The sequence below is a fragment of the Malus domestica genome, chromosome 15 (assembly GCF_042453785.1).
Source record: "Malus domestica chromosome 15, GDT2T_hap1".
Lineage (NCBI taxonomy): Eukaryota > Viridiplantae > Streptophyta > Magnoliopsida > Rosales > Rosaceae > Malus > Malus domestica.
In genome coordinates this window covers 22789440-22811530 of record NC_091675.1, presented here as the reverse complement: position 1 = coordinate 22811530, position 22091 = coordinate 22789440, and the positions used below count along the sequence as shown (strand labels likewise).

The following is a 22091-nucleotide window of genomic DNA, read 5'->3' as shown; positions in this document are numbered from 1 at the left end:
GAAGAAGGGGAGGGAAGAAGGAAGAAGGAAGAAGGAGAAGAAGAAGGAAGAAAAGAAAAAAAACCGAATCTGGGCAGATTCGGATGAAGAAGAAGAAGAAGAGGAAGGAAGAAAGAGGAAGGAGAAGGAAGAAGGAGGAAGGAGGAGGAAGAAGGAAAAAAAAAACTTCCCCAGATTCGGAGGAAGAAGAAGGAGAAGGAGAAGGGAGAAGGAAGAAGAAGGAAGAAGGAGAAGACGGAGAAAAAGGGGAAGGAAGAAGGAGGAAGGAAGAAGGAGAAGGAGGAAGAAAAAAAAAAGTTGCAGTTAGAGGAAGAAGAAGAAAGAAGAAAGAAGAAAGAAGGAAAAAAAAAACGTGGCTGACACATGGCGCCCAGTCATTGTCCACATGGGCGCCACGTCACAATTAACGACAGATTTAACAGTTTGACTAACGGATGTATGAGACTGTCCCAAAATTTACACTTTAGGTATGACTCTGGGACGAAAAAAAATTTGATGTACTAAATGTTGAAAACCACGAAATATAAGGGTAGTAAACAGTCTTTTACCCTTATTTATTATTAAGGTTTAAGATTATTTGGGTAACAAGTAGTGGATCATTCTGGTATTTAGGATTTTTTTTCAATTCATTGCACTACGAATGCAAATCTTCCTTTCCTTCATGTATATTAGTGTAGAAGATCGCTTATAATCAAAAGACTAATTAGAATTAGTGTAAAACTCCAATTTTGGCTTGTAATTTTACCAAATTTTGGGTTTTTATTTAAAAAAAAAAATTGTTTATGGATCTTAATTGGTGAGCCCAAGGAGCCCACCCTCTGATTTGTGCTCCCTATTCCCTTTTTTTTGTAGACGCATCTCTCTCTCCCTCACAGTTCTCTCCTTCTTCCTCTAGCTGCACCCAACCCTCCCCTAGCGAGGGTAGCTTACACATCCACACACCCATGCAATCACCCACACGACAATAACGACGGCAACACCACCATGATTAGTTTTCTCTCTCTCTCCCTTTCTCTCAGTCTCTCAGTTCACTCTTCTCTCTCTTTAACTCTCTCTCTCGGACTCTCCTTTCCCGATTGAACCCACGCCACCCACCCATGCACACCCGAGACCCAATCGAACCCCCCGACGACGGCGCAACATCACCACCACTCTCGTTGTCTCCCTCTCACTCTCCCTCACCTCTCAGTGAAACTCGGTGAAGCACTGGAGCATAAAGAACCCTTGGCGAGTCGTGATGCTCGAGCCCAGTTTCTGGTCACCCCCGATCCTCTTCACGGCGAATCATAGGTATAAACCCCTTCCTTCCGTCTTGTACTTTGTTTTCATACCTAGATCGCACCTCTAGGTTGTTAATTGTGGCGTCGACCGGAGCTAGGAAGCTATGGCCTCCTTCTCTAGCAAGGAACAAGAACCCAAGGCCTTTGGGGCCTACACCTAAGCCCAAACCCTTGCCTTTCAGGCCTTCGGGCCATGTGTGGAACTTGGGTTTCGGCCCGTGAGCCATAAACCCAAAACCCTTTTCTTTTTATTTATTTATTTATTTTCTAAAAACCCAAAACCTTTGTTGGGCCAAGCTTTCAAGCCCAGGCCCGTGTGTGTGTGCAACCCAGGGCTTTCAGCCCTTTAGAATCCAGAGAAAGGCAGGCCTTAGAGCCATCCAAATTGGGCCTCCGGCCCGTTACCCTTTAAAACCCTAACCCATAGAGGACTAGCTTAACCTATTGGGCCCAAGACCCAAAACCCTGAAACCTAATCCCAACCTGAATCTGACCCTAAACCGGTCTGACCAGGTTGACCTGATTTGACCCCTTGACCCGAACTCAGTATGACCGTTAACTCGGTTAACGTTGACTTTTTCAGGTTTCGACCCTTCTTAGGCTAATTTCGATGTCCTGGATCCCTTTTTTAAGTTTGTTTTCCCAAATTCAATCGTTTGAGTATAGTTTTATTAATTGTACTCTTTATGTGCTTAGGTGCAATTAATAGCGACAGTTCCATTATTCCTTTAGGCACGACTTAGCACTATTGGTGTACAGTGAGTGGACCCCTTCTAAAAATACATGTTTTAACAGTAGTAATGCATACAAGAAAAGAAAGATTTAATGATTATGTTTTATAAGATAACATGCTTATTGAGGATAGTTTGAATTATTACTATTTTTTCTATAACTCGTGTTCTTTATAGAATATCTGATGGATGACGATATAATATTTAGAACATTTTTCGAACACCTCTTTATTGTATAGATAATGGATGACTTTATACTATGAAGTTGTTTTTCAAATATATGTATGTTCAATGGTTTTGTACTTACCTAGTGGTCCCTATTCCGTTATGGGGCGAGGGATAGATTCCGTCACAGGCGAGGTTATGGTGTTGGCATAGGGCCTGAAGAAATAATCTCTAGCTACGGGCTGAGAGACATAGGAAGCTGGCATGGGACCTGAATGTGATTTTCCTCTGGCAATTGACATAAGGACGGGGAGCTGGCATGGGGCCTGGAGTGAGATTAGACATTCACTAGCGATTACTATATATGAGATATGTTTTGAGACATTGCATGACATGCTAGGTTTTAGAAACCCTATTTTTTGATCATGTTATTTGAGTTTTAATAAAACCTAGGGGTTAGTATGTTGATAACTTTTTTATTATATCTATATCAACTTGGTCCAGTCATTTTTGTTTTGCGCCCCCTTTAGGACATAGGAACGAGGAATACGATCCGAGTTACGAGGCATTCCCCTACCAATGATATCGTGCTATATTCTCTTTGCTTCGGCATCTACTATAATAGTACTTCTCTATCTTAAATTTCCACTTGTACTCTGTATTAGATGTATGTTCTGAACGTGTCCTACATTATCTTGTTAATTCATTGTTGGCAGTTGAACTTTAGTTTTGTGTTTTACTTTCTAGTGCACTAATAGTCCCAATTTGTATGCATGTTTTACATGTTCTTAGCATTGACATTGATTAAATGGCTTTCGTCACCCTTCGGGTGTTGGCCAGCATGTGACCAACCCGATGTCCCGAGGACATCGAGATCAAGCCGTGTGAATTAGATCTTTATAAATATTAAAAACATCTCTTATAATTTGGAGGAATTAAAATTTTGGCAAGATGTAGTCTTTTTCATGATATAGCGTTCTTGACATTTGTGTTAGGGTTTTTAGAGTAGGATAAGGACTTTGATTACTTTATTTATTTATAATTAAGGTTTAAGATGATATGATTAAAGTTAACAAGTAGTGAATTGTCTTGTTTGTTTGGGCATTCTTCTTCAATTCATTATGTTTCGGATGCAAATCTTTCGCCTTCTCCTCGTGTATATTAGAGAAGAAGATCGCTTGTAATCAAAAGATTGATTAAGATTAGATCTTTATAAATATTAAAAACATCTCTTATAATTCTGTAGGAATCAAAATCTTGGCAAGATGTAGTCTTTTCAGTTCTTGACATTTTTGCGTCATATTCATCAAGTCTACCGATTCTGCTCAGCACCAATTCTGTTTCACCACTAATCATCTGCAATTCTCTGCAGGTTCTTCTCTAGCAGGTCAGCATCTACTCATCTCAACAATATACTTTACGTATATTATATAGATGTATGTATATGTCTGCAAGTTTCTTTCTTTCTGTTGCTTTGCTATCTTTTCCAGGAAATCCAATCAGCAGATGCTTAAAGTATTGAGATTTCTTCGTTTTTGGAATCTGATTGGTTGATGATTATGTCTGTAAATATTTGGGGTTTATTGGGTTTTAGTTCTTGGTTGTTCTTGTTCCTTTTGAGCAAGATTTTGAATTTTTGTTTCCCTTTTAGCAATTTATGATGCTTGTTTATTTGATTTTTGTAGAGAAGTGGTGTTAATTTGAAAAGGGTCTTATAGAAAGGAGTAAATTTAATGTTCGTTTGGTTATTTTCGAGGTTTCCACATGAAATTTCAGTGTATCGATCTGCTTGCTTTGGTCGACCAGCATGATTGTTGTTATGCAGCACAAATATATAATCGCTTTAGGACTTTTAGGATAATTGTGTTATTTTTCACTTTTTCAGGAGATATGATTAGGCTATTCAAAGTAAAGGAAAAGCAAAGAGAACTTGCTGAAAATGCGAATGGTGCGTCACCTGTGAAGAAGCAATCTGCTGGGGAATTACATCTTCATGGAGGTTTGCATTCTCTCTAATGATCACATCCTTTGAGATGTTTGATTTATGATTATAACTTTTACATTTTAATTAATCGTCTAGTTTTCGCTTGCCCTTGATTTCGGATTCCAGAAACAATTTGTTGGTTTTTAGACAGTATGGATCAAAGCAGTCAGATGGTTGTGTTGACTGGAATTAAATTTCTAATCGAGGGTGCTTATGAGTAGTATTGAACAGTGAGATAGGACATTGTTCTTGGTCCTTAGTGACGCTGTAAAATTTGATTAAAGGGTTCTCAGGTCGGCGGAGCCTTAAGTCAATTCTAAAACGTAACAGTTTTTAGCAAATGAATAACCCCTGGAATGCTTAGGTTTGTATCTTTTTTCATGTCAGGTAGATATACGTAGTTGAGATAATTTCATTTTGACTACAAAAGTTTCAAAAAATGAGTGGCAATTGAATTTTCGAGCATTCTTGATTGCCATTTTATAAATTGGTGCTAGAATCAGTCATTATTTAAATCTGTAATTTTGTTAAAGGAGAAAGGGTTTTAAACTAGTTCGATGTTGTGTTTACTGGCTTTTTGGAGTTGTGTTGTTTTCCTAAATGTGGCCACCATTTATTAAAAAAGAACCACTTTTTGTGGGATCTGATGCAGATATATCTGAGCTGAATCTTGCAAAAACTTGTAGCATTTCATTTCCTAATGGCAAGGATCAGCTGATGAACTTTGAGGTTACAATTCGTCTGGATGAAGGATATGACTCGTAAGAAATTCTTCAGCTTTTTGTGTGCAGAAGTTTTTTCACATAAAAGCTTTTGCCACGACTCCACATGCTAATTTTAGGCACCTCTACTTTGTCAGAGAAGCTGGGTTCTTTCGTTTTCCACTCACAAACACATGTACATACTTGCTCGCACAAAATTGTTTTCTAAATATAGATGTATTTGTGAATTTTCAACTGTGAGGCACTGCATTGACTATGCAGTGAAGTCAACACGAAAACATTCAATATTGTTGTTGCTCAGGAGAACAGTTATATATTGTTTCAACATTGTGAACGTCCTGCAGCCATTGTTTGCATTGACTATGCAGTGAAGTCAACACGAATACAAGCAGTGGTGTTGAAGGTTTCAATATTTTTTTTTACTTTAAGATATATATATCGGTTACGGTGGTTTGGACATGTGCAAAGAAGGCCTACTGACGCTCCGGTTAGAAGATGCGACTACGGGACAGAGGTTCAGGGCCGAAGGGGTAGAGGAAGACCTAGGAAAACTTTGGAAGAGACTCTAAGAAAAGACTTAGAGTATTTGGATCTAACGAAAGACATGACACAGGACCGAGCACAATGACGTTCTAAGATTCATATAGCCGACCCCACTCAGTGAAGAAAACTTTGGTGTATTTAACACAATACGTTGGAAATGAAGCAAAGCTTATTTATTGATATCTCCGATAAGTTACAAATATGTACATATACATGAGTCAAAATAAACAAACAAGAGGGAGCCTTCACAAAGGTTGCTTAGGAGAAGTCTCAGCAGTCGGTAGAGCCCCAGAAAGAGAAGGCATCGGAGGGGGATCATTCGAAGCCTTAGTATTGGACAGAACCCTAGAAGGAAGAGGCATCGGAGGTTGATCATTTGGAGCTTCATTATGCGCTACAGCCCCAGAAGACGAAGGCAATAAATGCCTTTGGAACAAACCCACAAACCGCTGATGATCAAGTAAAACCTGACCATCAGATTCCTTCATCTGGTCAAGCTTCCTCTTCATGTTTGTAGCATAGTTATGTGCGAGCCGGTGCAACTGTTTATTCTCATGCTTAAGCCCTCTAATCTCCTGTTTGAGACTCATCACTTCAGCCGCCAATGATTCAACTTGGCGGGTTCGAGCAAATAGGCGTTGGGCCATATTAGACACAGAACCTGCACACTGAATACTCAGAGCCAGAGAATCCTTAACAGCCAATTCATCAGACCGTTTGGAAAGTAGTCTGTTATCTTTGGGAGTGAGAAGGTTCCTGGCCACCACCGCAGCGGTCATATCATTCTTCATCACGGAATCCCCAACGGTAAGAGGACCAGTAAGGGATAAGAAGGATGGGCGCCATATGTTGTCTGGAGAAGGCGTGGCTGCCTCTTCAACAAGGTTCAAGTCAAAACGACGGTCGGAGGGGCCAGACATTTTCAAAGGTGTTGAAGAGAGAAGAGGTCAGACAAATCAAGATCTTAGAAGTGCAAGAAGGGAGCTTCTACTGGTGAAGATTCAAGTGTGCTTTGAAACTTAATGCCAGCCTCTATAAAAATCTGCACTCGACGGAGCTTCAGAAATCGAAGAGGCGTCTGCTCAGAAATCGAAGAGGAGTTTGCTTTCTCAAAAGCTGGGCTGCTCAGAGACCACGAGGGCCGATCTCAGAAATCGAAGAGGCGTTTGCTTTCTCAAAAGCTGAGCTGCTCAAAGACCACGAAGATCGATCTCAGAAATCGAAGAGGCTTGCTTTCTCAAAAGTTGGGATGCTCAAAGACCACGAGGGCCGATCTCAGAAATCGAAGAGGCACTTTTCAGCCTTGTCAGCACTTGTCACATGCACACTCAGCTTTGCTGAAATTACGGGCATTCTGTTGAAGATTTCTGGTAAAGTAGAAAGCATGTGAATCTTACTGTTCAATCATCCACTTTTCACACGCACCATTAGCTCAGGGGTACCACAGATAACTTTGCCAAAGATCTCTGACAAAGTTTAGACACGTGAAGCTTGCAGCTCCCACTACATCGCTATGACCAAGAAGGGTAAAAGAATAGCAAAGAAACAGCACTAACAAAGTTTAGACACATAAATTTTGAAGGTCTAGCTATCATATTATTACCCACAAGGGTAAAGGAACAGCACCACTGCTGGATAATTGGAAAGTCCCTGTGTGTCAACCTCTATGCTCCGTGGCAAGGTAGACTAGCAAACATGCCCTACCTTTACTCACTTTCGAGAAAACACTCCCAACAAGATTGCTTGCTCCAAAATCGAAGAGGCACCGTTCTCCGAATCTCGAGAGCCAGACTCCCAACATGATTAATTTCTCAAAAAACGAAGAGACACTGCTCTCCGAATCTCAAGAGCCAGACTCCCAGTAGGATTGCTCTCTCAAAAATCGAAGAGGCACCGTTCTCCGAATCTCGAGAGGTAGATCCCCGACAGGATTGCTTGTTCGAAAACCGAAGAGGCACCGCTTTCTCAACTTCGAGAGCCAGATCTTCTTGGATAAAGCTTGTCTATAATCTTCACACGCAACATCAGCTTTCCAGATACCACAGACCACTTTTTCAAAGTGCTCTGACACACGTGAAGCTGGCAGCTCCCAGTACCGTGCTATGACCAAGCAGGGTAAAGGAATAGCATTACTACTTGTTGTTAGGGAGACTCCTATATATGTCGACCTCCATCCTCAACGGACAGGCAGACCTGCAAAAATGCTCAACCCTTCCTCATATCTGAGATGGCACTCCCAACGAAGCCTCTCGAAATACTCAGCTTTCTTTCCCCCCGATAATACCTCTGCAAACAAGCTACACCAGAGCAAGAATATCTCATATCATCAGGGTTAAAAGTAAGAGTATCCCATATCATGCTTTTTCCCTGTCTTTTCCTTTGGCCTTGTTCTTACCTGCAAGACAAAGAGAAAGAGAGCAATCAGTCAGCACTTGGAATCAAGCTTCCAGTCAGGAACTGACTGCCTGGAACCCCTTACCTGATTACTTACCTGTCATTGTTCTCGAGTACTCATCTTCAACATCTTATGCTTCCAGAGAAGATACCACATCTGCCTGAGGAACCGATAGGGAAAGTGAGAAGGATACAAGGAAGCATGTGGAGACAAGCGTAACAAAACGCGTGCCGATACATCCACTACTTTGTCAACAGCAAAAGTATCCCATATCAGCAGGGTCGAACGTACTCTAGATTTGATGGACTTGTTTTGACCCTCAAATTCTTCAGTCGTCCTTATACTCTGGAGGAAACCAGAAAACCCTCCCGTCCAGTTCAAGAATAAACCTGTGGAAAGTTACTTCTTCAAAAGCAAAAGTATCTCATATCATCTATTCTCCTTTTCTTCTCTTTATCCTTCATGCTGCCTGCAAGATAGGGAGAATGAGAACAATCAGCCGGAACTCGAAATCAAACTTCTGATTTGGGACTGATTGCTTGGAGCTCTGATTGCTTACCTTGTCTGTCACCTCTTTCAGCAGATCCCCTAGCTCGGCGACTTGGGGGACTCCTACTACATGGTTTGTATCGCGCTTGACCAAGCCTGAAACTACAAGTAAGCTTCAAGTGAAATTGATACATTACTTTGTGCATCTCCACTAGTTAAAGATACCACCCCTGGATGGAGGAAGAGTACTTCCAGAGAAGATGCCACATCTACCTATGAGACAGATAAGGCAAGTGAAGACGATACCACACTTCGGTACTTAGAAGTTTCGTGATTACGAGATCATTCTCCCACAATATTTCCTAATGTCATTTGTACTAAATCATTCATTTGTACTCACTAAAGGAGAGCTTGAACCTATGTACTTGTGTAAACCCTTCACAATTAATGAGAACTCATCTACTCCGTGGACGTAGCCAATCTGGGTGAACCACGTACATCTTATGTTTGCTTTCCTGTCTTTATCCTTTTACATACTTATCCACACTAATGACCAGAGCAATAACTTAATACTTTCTGTTGTACCAAAGTCCTCACTGATTTTGTGCATCAACAATCCTTAAGTCCTTACCCTTTTGCGTTGGTAATGGATGAGTTAACAGGACATATTCAAGATGATATTCCTTGGTGTATGATTATTGCAAATGATATAGTGTTGATAGATGAAACTCAGGAGGGGTAAATGCGAAGCTTAACCTTTGGAGAGAAGTGTTAGAATCTAAAGGTCTTCGCCTAAGCCGATCAAAGACAGAATATATGGAGTGCAAGCTCAGTGCAAATGGAGGCCAAAATGAGTTAGGGGCGAGGATCGGAGATCAGGTAATACCAAAGAGCGACCGTTTTCGCTACCTAGGATCTATCTTGCAAAAGAACGGAGAATTAGATGGAGATCTCAACCATAGAATACAAGCTGGATGGATGAAGTGGAAGAGTGCATCCGGCGTTTTGTGTGACCGTCGTAGGCCACTGAAGCTCAAGGGAAAATTTTATAGGACGGTAATAAGGCCGGCGATGATGTATGGCACAGAATGTTGGACGGTGAAGCATCAACACGTACACAAAATGGGTTTGGACATGTTCAAAACCGAGCGCAATGGCGTTCTAGGATTCATATAGCCTACCCCACTTAGTGGGAAAAGGCTTTGTTGTTGTTGTTGTTGTTGTTGTTGTTCAGGAAAATAAGTACATACATAGTTTTAGAATAAGCATAATGATCAATTAACTACCTTCTCTTCCATATGTTGTTACAGAGGAGGTACATTTTCGTTTACTTTCCAAGTTGCGCCTATATATCCACATGAGGCACGGAAAGTCAAGTGTCAGACGAAGGTAGACTTGCACATCATATATATTTCACTGAGTCTTGTTTAACCATATTCGTTTCATCTCTTCTAGTTGATTGCTTATCTGCTACATTGTCTCGTACATGATACAAACCACTCACAGGTCTACCATCCTAATATTGACTTGGAAGGAAATGTCTGCCTCAACATCCTACGAGAAGATTGGAAACCTGTCCTCAACATAAACACTGATTTATGGATTGTACCATCTTTGCACTGTACTAATGATTGTCTTGATAGTCCTCTGTGATCTGTTGCCATCTGCTATATGAATGCTTATATTTCTGTTTGGTTTTGTTTCCAGGAACCAAACTATGAAGATCCACTAAATCATGACGCAGCGGCAGTGTTGAGAGACAACCCGAAGATGTTTGAGTCTAATGTAAGACGTGTGATGGCTGGTGGTTATGTGGGGCAAACGTTCTTCCCCCGGTGCATATAGCTTTTGTTTGGTACCACCAAAGTGCCAATTGACGCAGTATCAGTGCTCGAAATGCAAGTGGGGTTGTAATATTTGTTTGCAGATTGCGCTTTCTTTGTTCAACCTTTAAAAGGAAAGAAAATTTATCGACGGAGCTGTAGCCCGGGGGCAGTTAAATGTATGTCATTGTAACTGTTGGGATACTTTGTATGTTGACATAGTTAAGTAATTAGGGTCAATGGAATCAAACGAGTGACAACCCTCCCCCAAAGTCCCATCAGACTTTGGCGAAATACACTTTTTACATATTGACGACAATAGATGAAGCTTCGTATTGACAAGTTTCACAAATTGCAGGATACTCTTGGAAAATTTTAACTCAGCTCCTTACCACCATATTCAGTTTCTCTTCAACACTTGTGACTTTACCATTCGAAGCCCTTTGGCAAATTGATCTTACAGTGTTATTCTGCTAGTTTTTTGGCCAATCTGCCAAGGCAATATATACATAGTTTTGGTTCCATTCAAAATTCCCAAACTATTAAATATGTAATACCAAATCCTGTACCGAATGGTTTAGAATTGGTTTAGTATGACATTCCAAAAATTTTGAGAATTTCGGTTTGAGATTTTTTTTTTATTGAAATCGGGATTTGTTTGGTTTGTTTCGGGATTTTCGGAAATTTATTCAAGTTGTATATGACATGAATAATAACCCATATCCAAAACAGTTATTTAATTATTAAACTCTTTACATCCAAAAAGCAAGCGCATGTCAAACATTTCCTTATCCGGATTTCTGTAAAGAGACGGCGTATAAATAAAGCAACACCAAAGCCAACGTATCTGAATCCATAAATAAGTCAGGCATAAACCCCAGGGAGAGGAGACGATCAATCATCCATAGTTCCCCAAACCCCTAAACGACGGGTCGTTCCCTACCAAATCTGCCCTTTCCCTCTCCCTCTCCTCACTTCTCACTCATCCTCAACTCTTCTTTTGCAGAGCTTCTCTTCTCAACCAGGTCAGCATATACCCATCGCAATATTTATATGTCTGCAAGTCTCTTTTCTTTCGCTTCGTTAAATTTTGCAGGCAACCCCATCAGATGCTTAAGTATTCACCTTTTCCCCCCAATTTTTGATATTTTATTATTTGTGCCACTTGGGTTTTGGCATCTGATTGCTTGTTTATGTTTGTAAACTTTTGGGGCTTATTGGGTTTTAGTTTTCCAGAAAGATCTGATTTTTGTTTCCCTTTAGAAATATATGATACTTGTTTATATGAATTTTCTAGAGAACTGGACTTAATTCGAAAAAGGTATTATAAAAAGGAGTAATTTGTTAGTGTTTGATCACTTTTGGGATATTATTTTGGAGGAGATTGTAATTTTTTGGAGAATATTATCATCTTTGATACAGGGTTTTGAGTATTGCCCTTTAACCCTGAAGGGTCCAGAAAAAAAAAATAATACAACAAAAACAAAGGCAACAAGGAGGAATTAACGGACCAGTCGCCAGTGAATAACAATTCTTATAGTTTATTGATTATGTTTTTCTTGCTTGCTGTGTACTCAATTTGATGTTCGTTTGGTTATTTTCGACATTATGCAGTGTATCGATCCGCTTGACATTTATCTTGTATATTCTGTGCCATTGTTTTCCCCTGTCACAGATTTAGGCCCTTTGGGGGTAATTGTGTTTTTCTATATTCATTTTCAGGAGACATGATTAGGCTGTTCAAAGAAAAGGAAAAGCTGAGAGCACAAAATGCCATTGGAGCCTCGCCATTTACGAAGCAGTCTGCTGGGAAATTGCGTCTTAATAAAGGTTTTCCTTCTATTTAATGATTGCATCGGTTGATATGTTTGTTATTGTAATTGAAACTTTCTCATTTTCATTATTCTTTTCGAAAAAGCGTTTGTTGATTGTTAAGCAGTATGTATCAATTCCGTTAGATGGTTTCTGTACTGTTGATGGTTCACTTGTTCAATATTTTGGGTTAATGAGGAGTTTGAGTGTATCCTGGACTGGACTGGAACTTAAAATTTTAAGCCACGGTGCTTATGAGTGGTCCTTGGTCCTTGGTTCCGCTATAATTAAAATTATTTAGGGGTGTTCAGGTTGGTGGAGTTTTAAGCCAATTTAGAACATAACAGTTTTTAGCAAATGGATTAACGTCTCATCTTTTCTCACATTCGGTTGATATACGAAGTTGAGATAATTTTTTTTTCTTTCTGATTATAAAGCATCAGCAAATGGAATGGCAACTGAATCTTTTCTAGCATTCTTGATTGAATTTAACATGTAATTCTAAATTTGTTATAATTTGGTTAAGGATGCTCGTTTTAAACTTATTTTCATGCTGAATTACTTTTACTGGGTTTTTTTGGACTATGTATGGAGTTGTATTGTTTCTCTAAATTTACCCATCTGTTTAATAAAAACAAAACTTACTTCTTGTGGCTTCTGATGCAGATATGTCTGAGCTGAATTTACCAAAATCTTGTAGCATTCATTATCCTGATGGCAAGGATGAGCTGATGAACTTTGAGGTTACAATTCGTCCTGATGAAGGATATTACAAGTAAGGAATTCTACATATTGTGTGCAAAAGTTTGACAAACGTATTTTTTTTAGACACCTTTTAATTGTAAGAGAAGCTGGTTTCTTCTTTCGTTTCCACATACACAACACTTTCTCACGCAAATATGTCTGTTAATATACGTGTGCATGAATTTACAATTGTGAGACACTGGACATTGTGAGTGCCTGCAAACCATTGTTTTAGTTAACTATGCGACGAAGTCAATATGGACACAACAAGCAATGGTGTTGGAAGGATTCATATTATATATGTATTGTTTCTGATGTCTTGTAAAATTAGCATAGCAATCATTTTTTACATTATCTTTCCATTTGTTATTGCAGAGGTGGTGTGTTTTTGTTTACGTTCCAAGTTGCCCCTATCTACCCACATGAAGCACCAAAAGTCAAGTGTAAGACCAAGGTAAAGCTGCCAATAAAAATTTCACCTAGTTTTGTTTAACTTTATTCGTCCCCTTTCTTCTATTTGATAGCTTAAATGAAACATTTTTGTGTACTTGGTACTACAAACCACTCACAGGTCTACCATCCGAATATTGACTTGGAAGGAAATGTTTGCCTCAACATCCTACGAGAAGATTGGAAACCTGTCCTCAATATAAACACTATCATTTATGGACTATATCATCTCTTCACGGTACTAATTACTCTCATCGTAGTCCTCCATTCCTATGTGATTTGTTTCCATCTGGTATCTGAATGTCGCTTATTGTCTCTTTAATATCATTTGCAGGAGCCAAATTATGAAGATCCACTAAATCATGATGCAGCTGCAGTGTTGAGAGACAACCCAAAGATGTTTGAATCTAATGTAAGAAGGGCCATGGCTGGTGGGTATGTGGGGCAAACCTTGTTCCCCCGGTGCACATAGATTTCGTTTGGTAGCACCAAAGAGCGCCAATTGACATACTATCAACGCCCGAAATGCAAATGTGGTTGTAATATTCGTTGCAGATTGCATTTTCTTTTTCAATCAATTGAGTTGGAGGCTTAAAATTGTACGTCATAGTAACTTTTCGGAATGCTTTGTAGTATCTTGTCTTGTCTAAATATTACCTTGTTGTCTTGAATGCATCTCTCACTCACACACAAAATACTTTCACAGTAATTGATCACGTCACGTGACCGTACATTATACGCACATGTATATACGGTTGTGGTTTGCCGTATACATGCTAGTGTGGTAGCAGTGAGTTGAGCATACAATACCGCATTTGGGAAAACGCCTGGATGACAGGATTTCAATGGCGATATGCTATTTCAGATAGCAGTTTTGGAGCATAACGAGTTTCATTACTTGTTAATGAGCCTGTTTAAGATAATGACATGGGATAATCTCGACAAGTTTCGATGCGATGATGTATTACAAGGCTAGGCATATACCCAACAGGTTTCATTATTTCCTAATCAGCATTACAAATGTGTCAATCTCAAAAAAATTTACTTGGCTATCGAAAATCTGTGTCGAAGTAAGGGAGTATCGCTTCACAAAGCAGTTTCTCGAGCTGGTCAGGACTGCCGCGGCTTGGGGAGGCTAAATGGTTGTCTCATCTCATGCGCTTGGTTGCTCCTTCAAACTATGGAATGAATTCTCACCTCATCTCTTCCTCTTTGACACTAGCGTTCCTGGCATTTTCGCGGTCCTTTCTGAAAAACAGATGCAAAGGCGTGTAAAACAAGCAACACAAACCAAACGGAACCGCCATCATCGAAAGAAGCCCTTGCGATAAGGCAAGGGCCTCCCGCGTAGACCCTTTAATTGGATCCACTGATTTTGCGTCGTAACCAAACATCTTCTCTGAAAGGATTCCGACCAAGGGTGCTGCAAAAGAAGAGAATGATCCTTCGAAAGCTCGATCAAAGGCGTAGATCATGGTTCGGTGTTTGACAGGGACAACCTCGGCAAACATAGGGCCATTTGCAGCGGTAGCGCACCAGCTGATAGTCAGGCCCATCAGCAAGAGGGTGACTGCAAAGGTGTAATAGCTGTCTACTGACTGTGGGATGACTTTGAGTAAGAACCACGAAAAGGGGATGCCCATGAAGGCGCTGAACTGCGCACACATGATACGGCCTGAGTGAGGGTAGATTCGTGACAATCGGTCTGCCATTAGTCCACCGAGAAGAGACCCCATAGCACAACCAACAGCAAAAAGACTAAGGAGTACTGCTGTACTGTTGTGATCAAAACCTAACAAAACGAATTAGAAAACGTCATATGTCATGAAAGTAGAAGCTAAAAGTTCGTAGTTCAGCAAACAAATGAGAGGTAGAAGGTGAACCAAAAGCAGTTCCACCGATGTATAGAGTATATATTACGCTACAAAATAAAAAAAATATATGCGTAGAAATTTACAATAAGTGAGAAATAGGAAAGAGAAATTTCAAACTAAAAACCTCATGGATCTAGGCCTTTGATTTCCATGCCAGAAAACTGTTGCTCCCGAAATGCTCGAGTTGTTAGGAATGAGAAACAAAACAATATATAACAAGCTAACAGTAGCATTACAATTCCACTTTTGAAGTATGGTGTGCATAATCTAAGCAAGAAAAGAATTTTCAGTAGCTCATACCGATTAATTCGAACCACATTGTGAAGAACACCATGGCAGTCCAGGGTAGTGAGCCAACAATGCCCTGCAAAACAATTATTTGAAACGTTCGCACTTTAACAACTGCCTTCATGGCTGTCCAAGACTCCAGCCAAACTGATGCTGCACTTGCAGGTCCCTTAATTATCAAATCTTCCCTGCAACATAAAGGAACCAAATCATCACATAAGATGGATACGGAGAACGCAACAGTGAACTCTTTCACAATTTGTTCAGGGATTTGAAACTGATATAATCAATGAAATTACATGCAGAAGTGATAAAATGATCATCTCATACCTATCAGAACTCAAGTCAGAAACTATCTTCCGCGGGTCAATCACAAAAGCAAAAACAAGGAACCCGATTAGAGAACTTAGTGATGCCATGAGAATGAAAGCACATCGCCATCCCGGTATATTCCAGTATTGATCGCCAGCCATAAGTGTGGCCAGAACACCACCTCCAATGCCGCCCAAGGAACCAACGAGGCTTACCATCCCAAACCCAGCCCCCCTCACTCCATCCTTGTAACTATCAGCAATAAAAGACTGAAGTGCTGGTATAACAATTGCCAATCCGAAGCCATTCACTGCCCTCCAGAATGCAACTTGTGAGAAAATCCGGCTTGCACCCACTGCAGCTGTTGACAAGGCCCAGCAAAAAGTGCCCATTGCAAGAACTGAAGGGCGGTCATAGTTAATAACAAGTACACCTGCAAGGGGAGATGCCAATCCCTGTATAAAGTTCCTAATGAATGTCAGATAGCCGAGGTCAGATGGCCCGGCAATGAAAGCCTCACTGACTTCTTTGTAAACAGATGGGAGAAGATTTTCGTCAGCACGCTCCATTATAGCAGCCAAATTGATCAGAATGAGAGACAGAGAAATCCCAAAAATCTTTCTCGCCCTGTGAAAAGAAAACGTATTAACGCGATATAGTGTATACAATCAACGACTCAATGCAATGCGAAACTAAGCCCCAGAAATCAGCTGCATCAAGAGCATAATTCTTGAGTACATTTCCATCAAGAACGCATACAAGCATACTAGGACATATATTGTGTTGAAAACCACATCAAGGATTTACAATTGGCGAGTAGAACAATGCCAAGTCATGTACTTCAATAAATGTTATCCACTTCATAGTTGTAAATACAGTTAGAGTGGCTTGCCAGATCTGAAACATCGAACTAAAACCAGGCAACTATTGACTGAAAACACACACACACACACACACACACGCTTTATAACCCATGAATCCCAGAAAAGAGGAAACAACTTTCGAATAATTCAAGGAACAGCACCAACGTGGGAAGAACCAAACTCACCTCATGGCTTGCAAACTTCTGAAAAAACCAGATTTCGACCGAGACCAAGTATAAGATGATGGGAATCTGATTAATGCCCGTTTAAGTCCCTTAAACATGATTAATTAAGAACCCACGAGCCCAAACTCCAAGGAAACCGAAAGGACAAGCCCTGCGTCTATGGCGGATCTGAGACGCACCCCAACTTGCCTTTGACAATCTGACCTCCGACGGACTCAACACCAAATTTCCAAACGAATATTCACAGATTATGTCTAACATGGGAATCTAGCCATTTACGTTTTTGCAATATTTACGATCAGATTTATTGATATGATTACATTTCTTTAAGGTCCTTTTCAAAACGCGCGCCTTTCTAAATGTTCGTTGGTGAAATCGTTGAATACTGTTGATAAAAAAAATTAAAAAAAATTCGTTGAATACTATGAGGTGGAAGAATCTGTCCAAATCGGCTGCGTCTCATATTTTGATTATTAGGCCTTCCACATGTTTAGGTGAGGGTAACCTCTATATATAATAATCATGCATTAAAATTTTAACATGAGAGGTGTAAAACTTGAATTTTATACATGACGAATTTAATACCAAATTAGGTTGTTCATTGTATGGCTTAGCCGAACTCTCTATCCTCTTAGTGTAAAAATATATCGATGTACAAAAAAAAAACATATATTATACTATTGTCATTGTTATATTAGTGTGAATTTGATATGACTGCGTTTTATATATTAAATGCGGAATTCATCCATTTTCTCTCTATTTTATGATTAATTAGATCTCTTTTTTTCTCTTGTCATTTATTATATTGGCATCACCTTCATTAGTTCAATATTTTGTACTAAAAATAAGAATCACTCTCATTGCACTAAGATTTTCAGGCCTAAATGGAGTTTGATTGTTATATTATTGACATTATACTCAATTTTCTGGTCTACTGTAGAAGGCCTTAGTGAGTAAATTACAAATTTGTCTCTTAATTTTTTGGGAGTTTTCAAGTTTCGTTTTTCAACTTTGTCTTATTTCAGTTGGCAAGAGATTCCTCATACAACCAAGTTTTAGTTTAATTGCGTTAATTTTCAATACATGTTTGTCATGTATTTAAAGAATGCACAACTCATATAATAAACAATTAGCATATGATAAATTTATGACATGAAAAAAGATTTGTCACGTGTCATCTTTAACTTTGGGTTGACATGTACCTTTATCCATCTAGGGATGAACTCTCTCTTTAATTCTAAGTACAAAGCAAAATATGTACCTTCAAAACAGTCGAAGGAAAAAGGCCAGTACATCACCAGGATTGGAGCCCAAAGCCCTGGCAACCACCGGCATCCTGTTCCGCCGCCAGAGCACCAGCCACCCAGCATGAACCCGCACCCCTTGAATTCGCCGGAGATCAAGACACACAATGCCTAGGCTCGAAAATATCCACAGTGAACCCAATGGGTACTCAAAACACCCAAATTTCCAATGTAAAATATGGAGTCAGTCAAACAGTTGCATCATTAGTAGGTAATAGTTTAAACTCACAACCTATCTTGACACGAGGAATCATTTTATAGTAAGCCTAAATATCTAAGCTATTTGTGATGCAAGTAACCTTGATTTTCTTTTTTGTTTCGCATGAAGCTTAATTTGTTGGTATATATGCTCCTCACAAGTTTTTATCTACATATTTTTCCTACTAAACAGATCAGGGAACCTTTTCAAGGGAGCAGAGTTTTTGAGTGCGGAAGCATTGCCATGTGAGTGAGATAAACTAAAACAGAGCATTCAGACAGTGTCAAACATCTAATAAGGGAGTCTTGAGCTACTAGAAATGTATTCATACACTCCAAGCGTTTCATCAGTACGTTGATACAGAAATTAAAGTTGATGCTGAGAAGATTTTTGGTGGCGCGGGTGCAGAAGACAATTGAGAGAATCAAGTTTGAAGAAAAAAAAAATTAAAGAAAGGCAACGAGATTGGGACCATCCCCTCACCTCACATGTAGTTTTAAGCAAGGAATTAAATATCGATATTATCGGCGAAATATCGCCGATAATATCGTTTTTTTCCAACAACGATATTTTCAGAGTATTCCAATTGATTATCGTGATAATATCGCAATATTATCGATAATATCGATAATATCGCTCTCTCTCTCCGTCGTCGGAACGGCAGCCGAGCTCCGTCGTCGCAGCTGCCAAGATCTGCGCCTCTCACAGGTGGTGATGGTGCTCGCCGGAGTGTGCGCCACGGTGGAGGTCACGGTGTCATCCGCCATTCTCGCAGAGGCTGGAGAGAGAAGGCTGATGATGTGTGATGATGGTGGTGTCGTCCTCGAGCTGCTCGAGTCGAGCAGATGGTGCTGCTGCTGTGTGTGTGTGGTCACGGCAAGAGAGGGAGAGAGGTAAGAGGATTTTGAGAGAAAGAGAGAGAGACAGTGCAGAGAAGAGAGAGAGAGAGTCGAAGTGAGAGAGAAGGAAATGGCTTGGTCCCTGGTGTGGATTTGCACTTTGAAGTGTGTCTGTGCGTGTGTGTGTGTAGAAGTGTGTGTTTGTGCGCGTGTGTGTGTGTGGAAAGGAAAGAAATAATAGAAAATGAGGGAGTGGGGTGTGTTTGTGCGCGTGTGTGTGTGTGGAAAGGAAAGAAATAATAGAAAATGAGGGAGGTAGTACATCCCATGTGAAGAAGGAAGAAAGGTAGTAGAGATTTGATGGGTGCGGCAGTATGTCAGAATTAGGGTAGATTTAAAAACTAAAATATGAGTTTTACTTGAAAGTTGTAGTAAATCATTATATATAAATGATTATGGTGTGTTTAATTTTTTTTTCATTAATTACTATATATTTTATTCACTCACAGTGTTTGCCAGCTCTCTGTATAATCAACTTAAATCAGTTAAATCCATCATGTAATGCATTTTCTTCCAATTTTTTGTGATAAACTAATAGATAATTGACTAAATAAACATCCTGCAAAGTTTCAATAAAAATTTCCAAGTTTTTCTTACAATTTCCGTGGTTTCCATGTAATTTTTATCGATATCGATATTATCCCGATATTTCCATCGATATTTCCGTGTTTTCGGACTACCGATATTTCCGATATTACCGATATTTTCTTCCTTGGTTTTAAGTCCTTCATTAGCAGCACTTGCAGTCTTCCAGCAGAGAGAACAATATTGAAAAGCAACCTATGTAGCATGACAATTGACAAGCAGAAAAGAAAAATGAAACTCGGCAGAGTTGCAGTTCCATCAAGGGAACTCCAAAGCGTGTGAAATCAAAGATTGCTGCTTTGCCATCCGATTTAATCAGCATAACGTCCACGCTGATGCAGTTAACTTGGTTTACAAGCGCATCGGAATACCTAGTCTGGCCCTTGCACTGTGTAGCTTTTTATCCGAGCATTCAGACTGATGAAGCCCATATGTTGATGCCTCTTTTAAGTTCCACCGAATTTCAACTGATGACATGTTGCCAGTGCTATCACATACACTACAGCCATCGTGTTGACGGGAGAAGGGCATTGTTTTGCAGCACACGATCAAAATGAAGAATCTCACGGTGCCAAATAGCATCGAGACCGTATCCCCAGGCCAGCAAACAGAAAGTCCTTCTGCAGACTCTTCTTTTCCTTCCTGTGCATTTCAGCTTCACGAACTCCTTCCACACTATTGGAGCAACAGTATGTGCCCTAGAAAACACCAAAAACCCTTCCCCTTGAATTGTCTCGAAACATTTAGCACATTTATTAGCACTTCCAGCACAGAATTAAACCCCACGCTACTAGAAAATTTTATTTTGCCGACAAATTCTAAGCTAACAAAGCCAAATTTTGTCGGCACAAAGCTCCTCTTCCAACAAAATTTTTAATTTATCAGCTGAATACTCTGAACCAATTAATGAGGTCAGTTTTAGCTGACGAAAATTCTCGTGTTACCCTACAATTTGTAGGCAAATTATTTTTGTCTTTAGAGCTTCTAAAATAAGGAGAAAATTTATATTGTGACGTGGTACACCATGTGTTTTTATATAAGTTATGGAAATTTTTTTTTTAAAGTTATTAACTTTTTAACACACATATCCTACCATTTGTATAGTGACACGTGATATATCATCTCATGTTTCGGTCACACTGAATAACCTCTCTAAGAGCAGTTCCAGTGTGGGAGCTCTTCCCTCAGGCAATTCACTATTCAATCCACCCAGTGAACATTAACTGCCCTTAATGAACAATAACTGCCTTTTGTATTTCCAGTGTGGAAGCCCTTCCCTTGGCAATAGGCAATAAAATATTAGTATTTTTTTATTTATAAAATAATACAAAATAATTTTATTTGTAATTTCGGATAAGATTTTTAATCGTTCTCGTGTCGCCACGTGTCATAATCCGAAAAGTTATAAAATAATACAAAATAGTTTTATTTGTAATTTCGGATAAGATTTTTAATCGTTCTCGTTGCGCCACGTGTCATAATCCGAAAAAGACAATTATTTGTGATAGCTTTCCGATAAGATTTTTAATTGTTCTCGTTGCGTCACGTGTCATTATTTGAAAATACAATTATTGGTGATGGATTTCCGATAAGATTATTAACCAATCACGTCGCGCCACGTGTCATAATCTGTTTACAATCTTTGATGATAGATTTCTATCAGATTTTTAACGAATGACGGCATGCCACGTGGCATTATCTACAACATAATCCTTTCAAAATCCTCCATATAATCCACCATCCATCCTCACAAATCTCACACCAATTTTCTTAAGATCTCTATCATTATTCATAGTTTCTGCTTCCTTATTCACTTAAATTATTCATAGTTTTTGCTTCTTTCTTATAATATCTTCTTCTTCCTCAAGGATGATGTGGGAAATCAATGAGCAAGAGGAGGAATTGTTTAACCAATTAGAAGGAATGTTCAAACGCCAGGCGGCCCAAAATGAGAAGGAAGAGGATGAGGAGCGTAGATGAAGAGACGACGAATCAAGAATGGCAAGAGCCTCACATTCCCGTCGAGTCATCCAAGCTGTGGCTCAGATCTGCAGGCCCAGCCGTGCTGTAAACATTGATAGAGACAGGCAACGACGAGGTGAGTATCTCTAGGACGATTATTTTAAATTTTAAAACTATTTTTTCTTTATTTATTTATAAAGCAGAATAATATCAACCGTCGATCTCAGATCCAACGGTTGATATTAAATATGTTATTTTTATTTTTATTGCCGTTGCTTCTCTCTCTCTCTCTCTCTCAAAGGCATCGTAGCATTCCCGTGATGTTCAGTCGCTCACATCCCACATCGATTCAATTTTTGTTCTCAAGTTCCTAACCCAAACCTAATTCCTAACGCCCAAATCGATTCAATTTCAATTTCAAATCTATTCAGTCGCTCACACCCCAAATCGATTCACTTTCTCTATGATTGGTTGTGCCTTTT

The 22091-nt window shown here is 39.6% G+C and overlaps 2 protein-coding genes and 1 pseudogene across 3 annotated transcripts; 2 read left to right on the top strand and 1 right to left on the bottom strand.

Annotated features, from left to right (window-relative positions):
* The first annotated feature begins 3482 nt into the window (after window positions 1–3482).
* On the top strand, window positions 3483–10287 carry LOC103401265 (NEDD8-conjugating enzyme Ubc12-like; annotated as a pseudogene).
* Window positions 10288–10891: 604 nt separating this feature from the next.
* LOC103401236 (NEDD8-conjugating enzyme Ubc12-like) lies at window positions 10892–13809 on the top strand. The gene is made up of 6 exons (XM_008339947.4): window positions 10892–11157; window positions 11855–11962; window positions 12611–12719; window positions 13064–13142; window positions 13260–13376; window positions 13473–13809. Exons 2-6 carry the CDS (start codon window positions 11860–11862, stop codon window positions 13608–13610), a joined length of 546 nt encoding a protein of 181 aa, XP_008338169.1. The 5' UTR covers window positions 10892–11157; window positions 11855–11859; the 3' UTR covers window positions 13611–13809.
* Window positions 13810–14010: 201 nt separating this feature from the next.
* On the bottom strand, window positions 14011–19209 carry LOC103401235 (uncharacterized). 2 transcript variants are annotated; one of them, XM_070813283.1, is made up of 5 exons: window positions 18647–19134; window positions 16661–18075; window positions 15631–16239; window positions 15313–15488; window positions 14011–14930 (listed from the first exon to the last, which is right to left on the bottom strand). In XM_070813283.1, the coding sequence occupies exons 2-5, from the start codon at window positions 16756–16758 to the stop codon at window positions 14332–14334; spliced, it is 1482 nt and encodes a 493-aa protein (XP_070669384.1). In that variant the 5' UTR covers window positions 16759–18075; window positions 18647–19134; the 3' UTR covers window positions 14011–14331. The 2 variants fall into 2 exon arrangements, with proteins under 2 accessions (XP_070669384.1, XP_028950076.2); XM_029094243.2 differs by having other exon boundaries at window positions 17922–19209.
* Between the last annotated feature and the right edge of the window lie 2882 nt (window positions 19210–22091).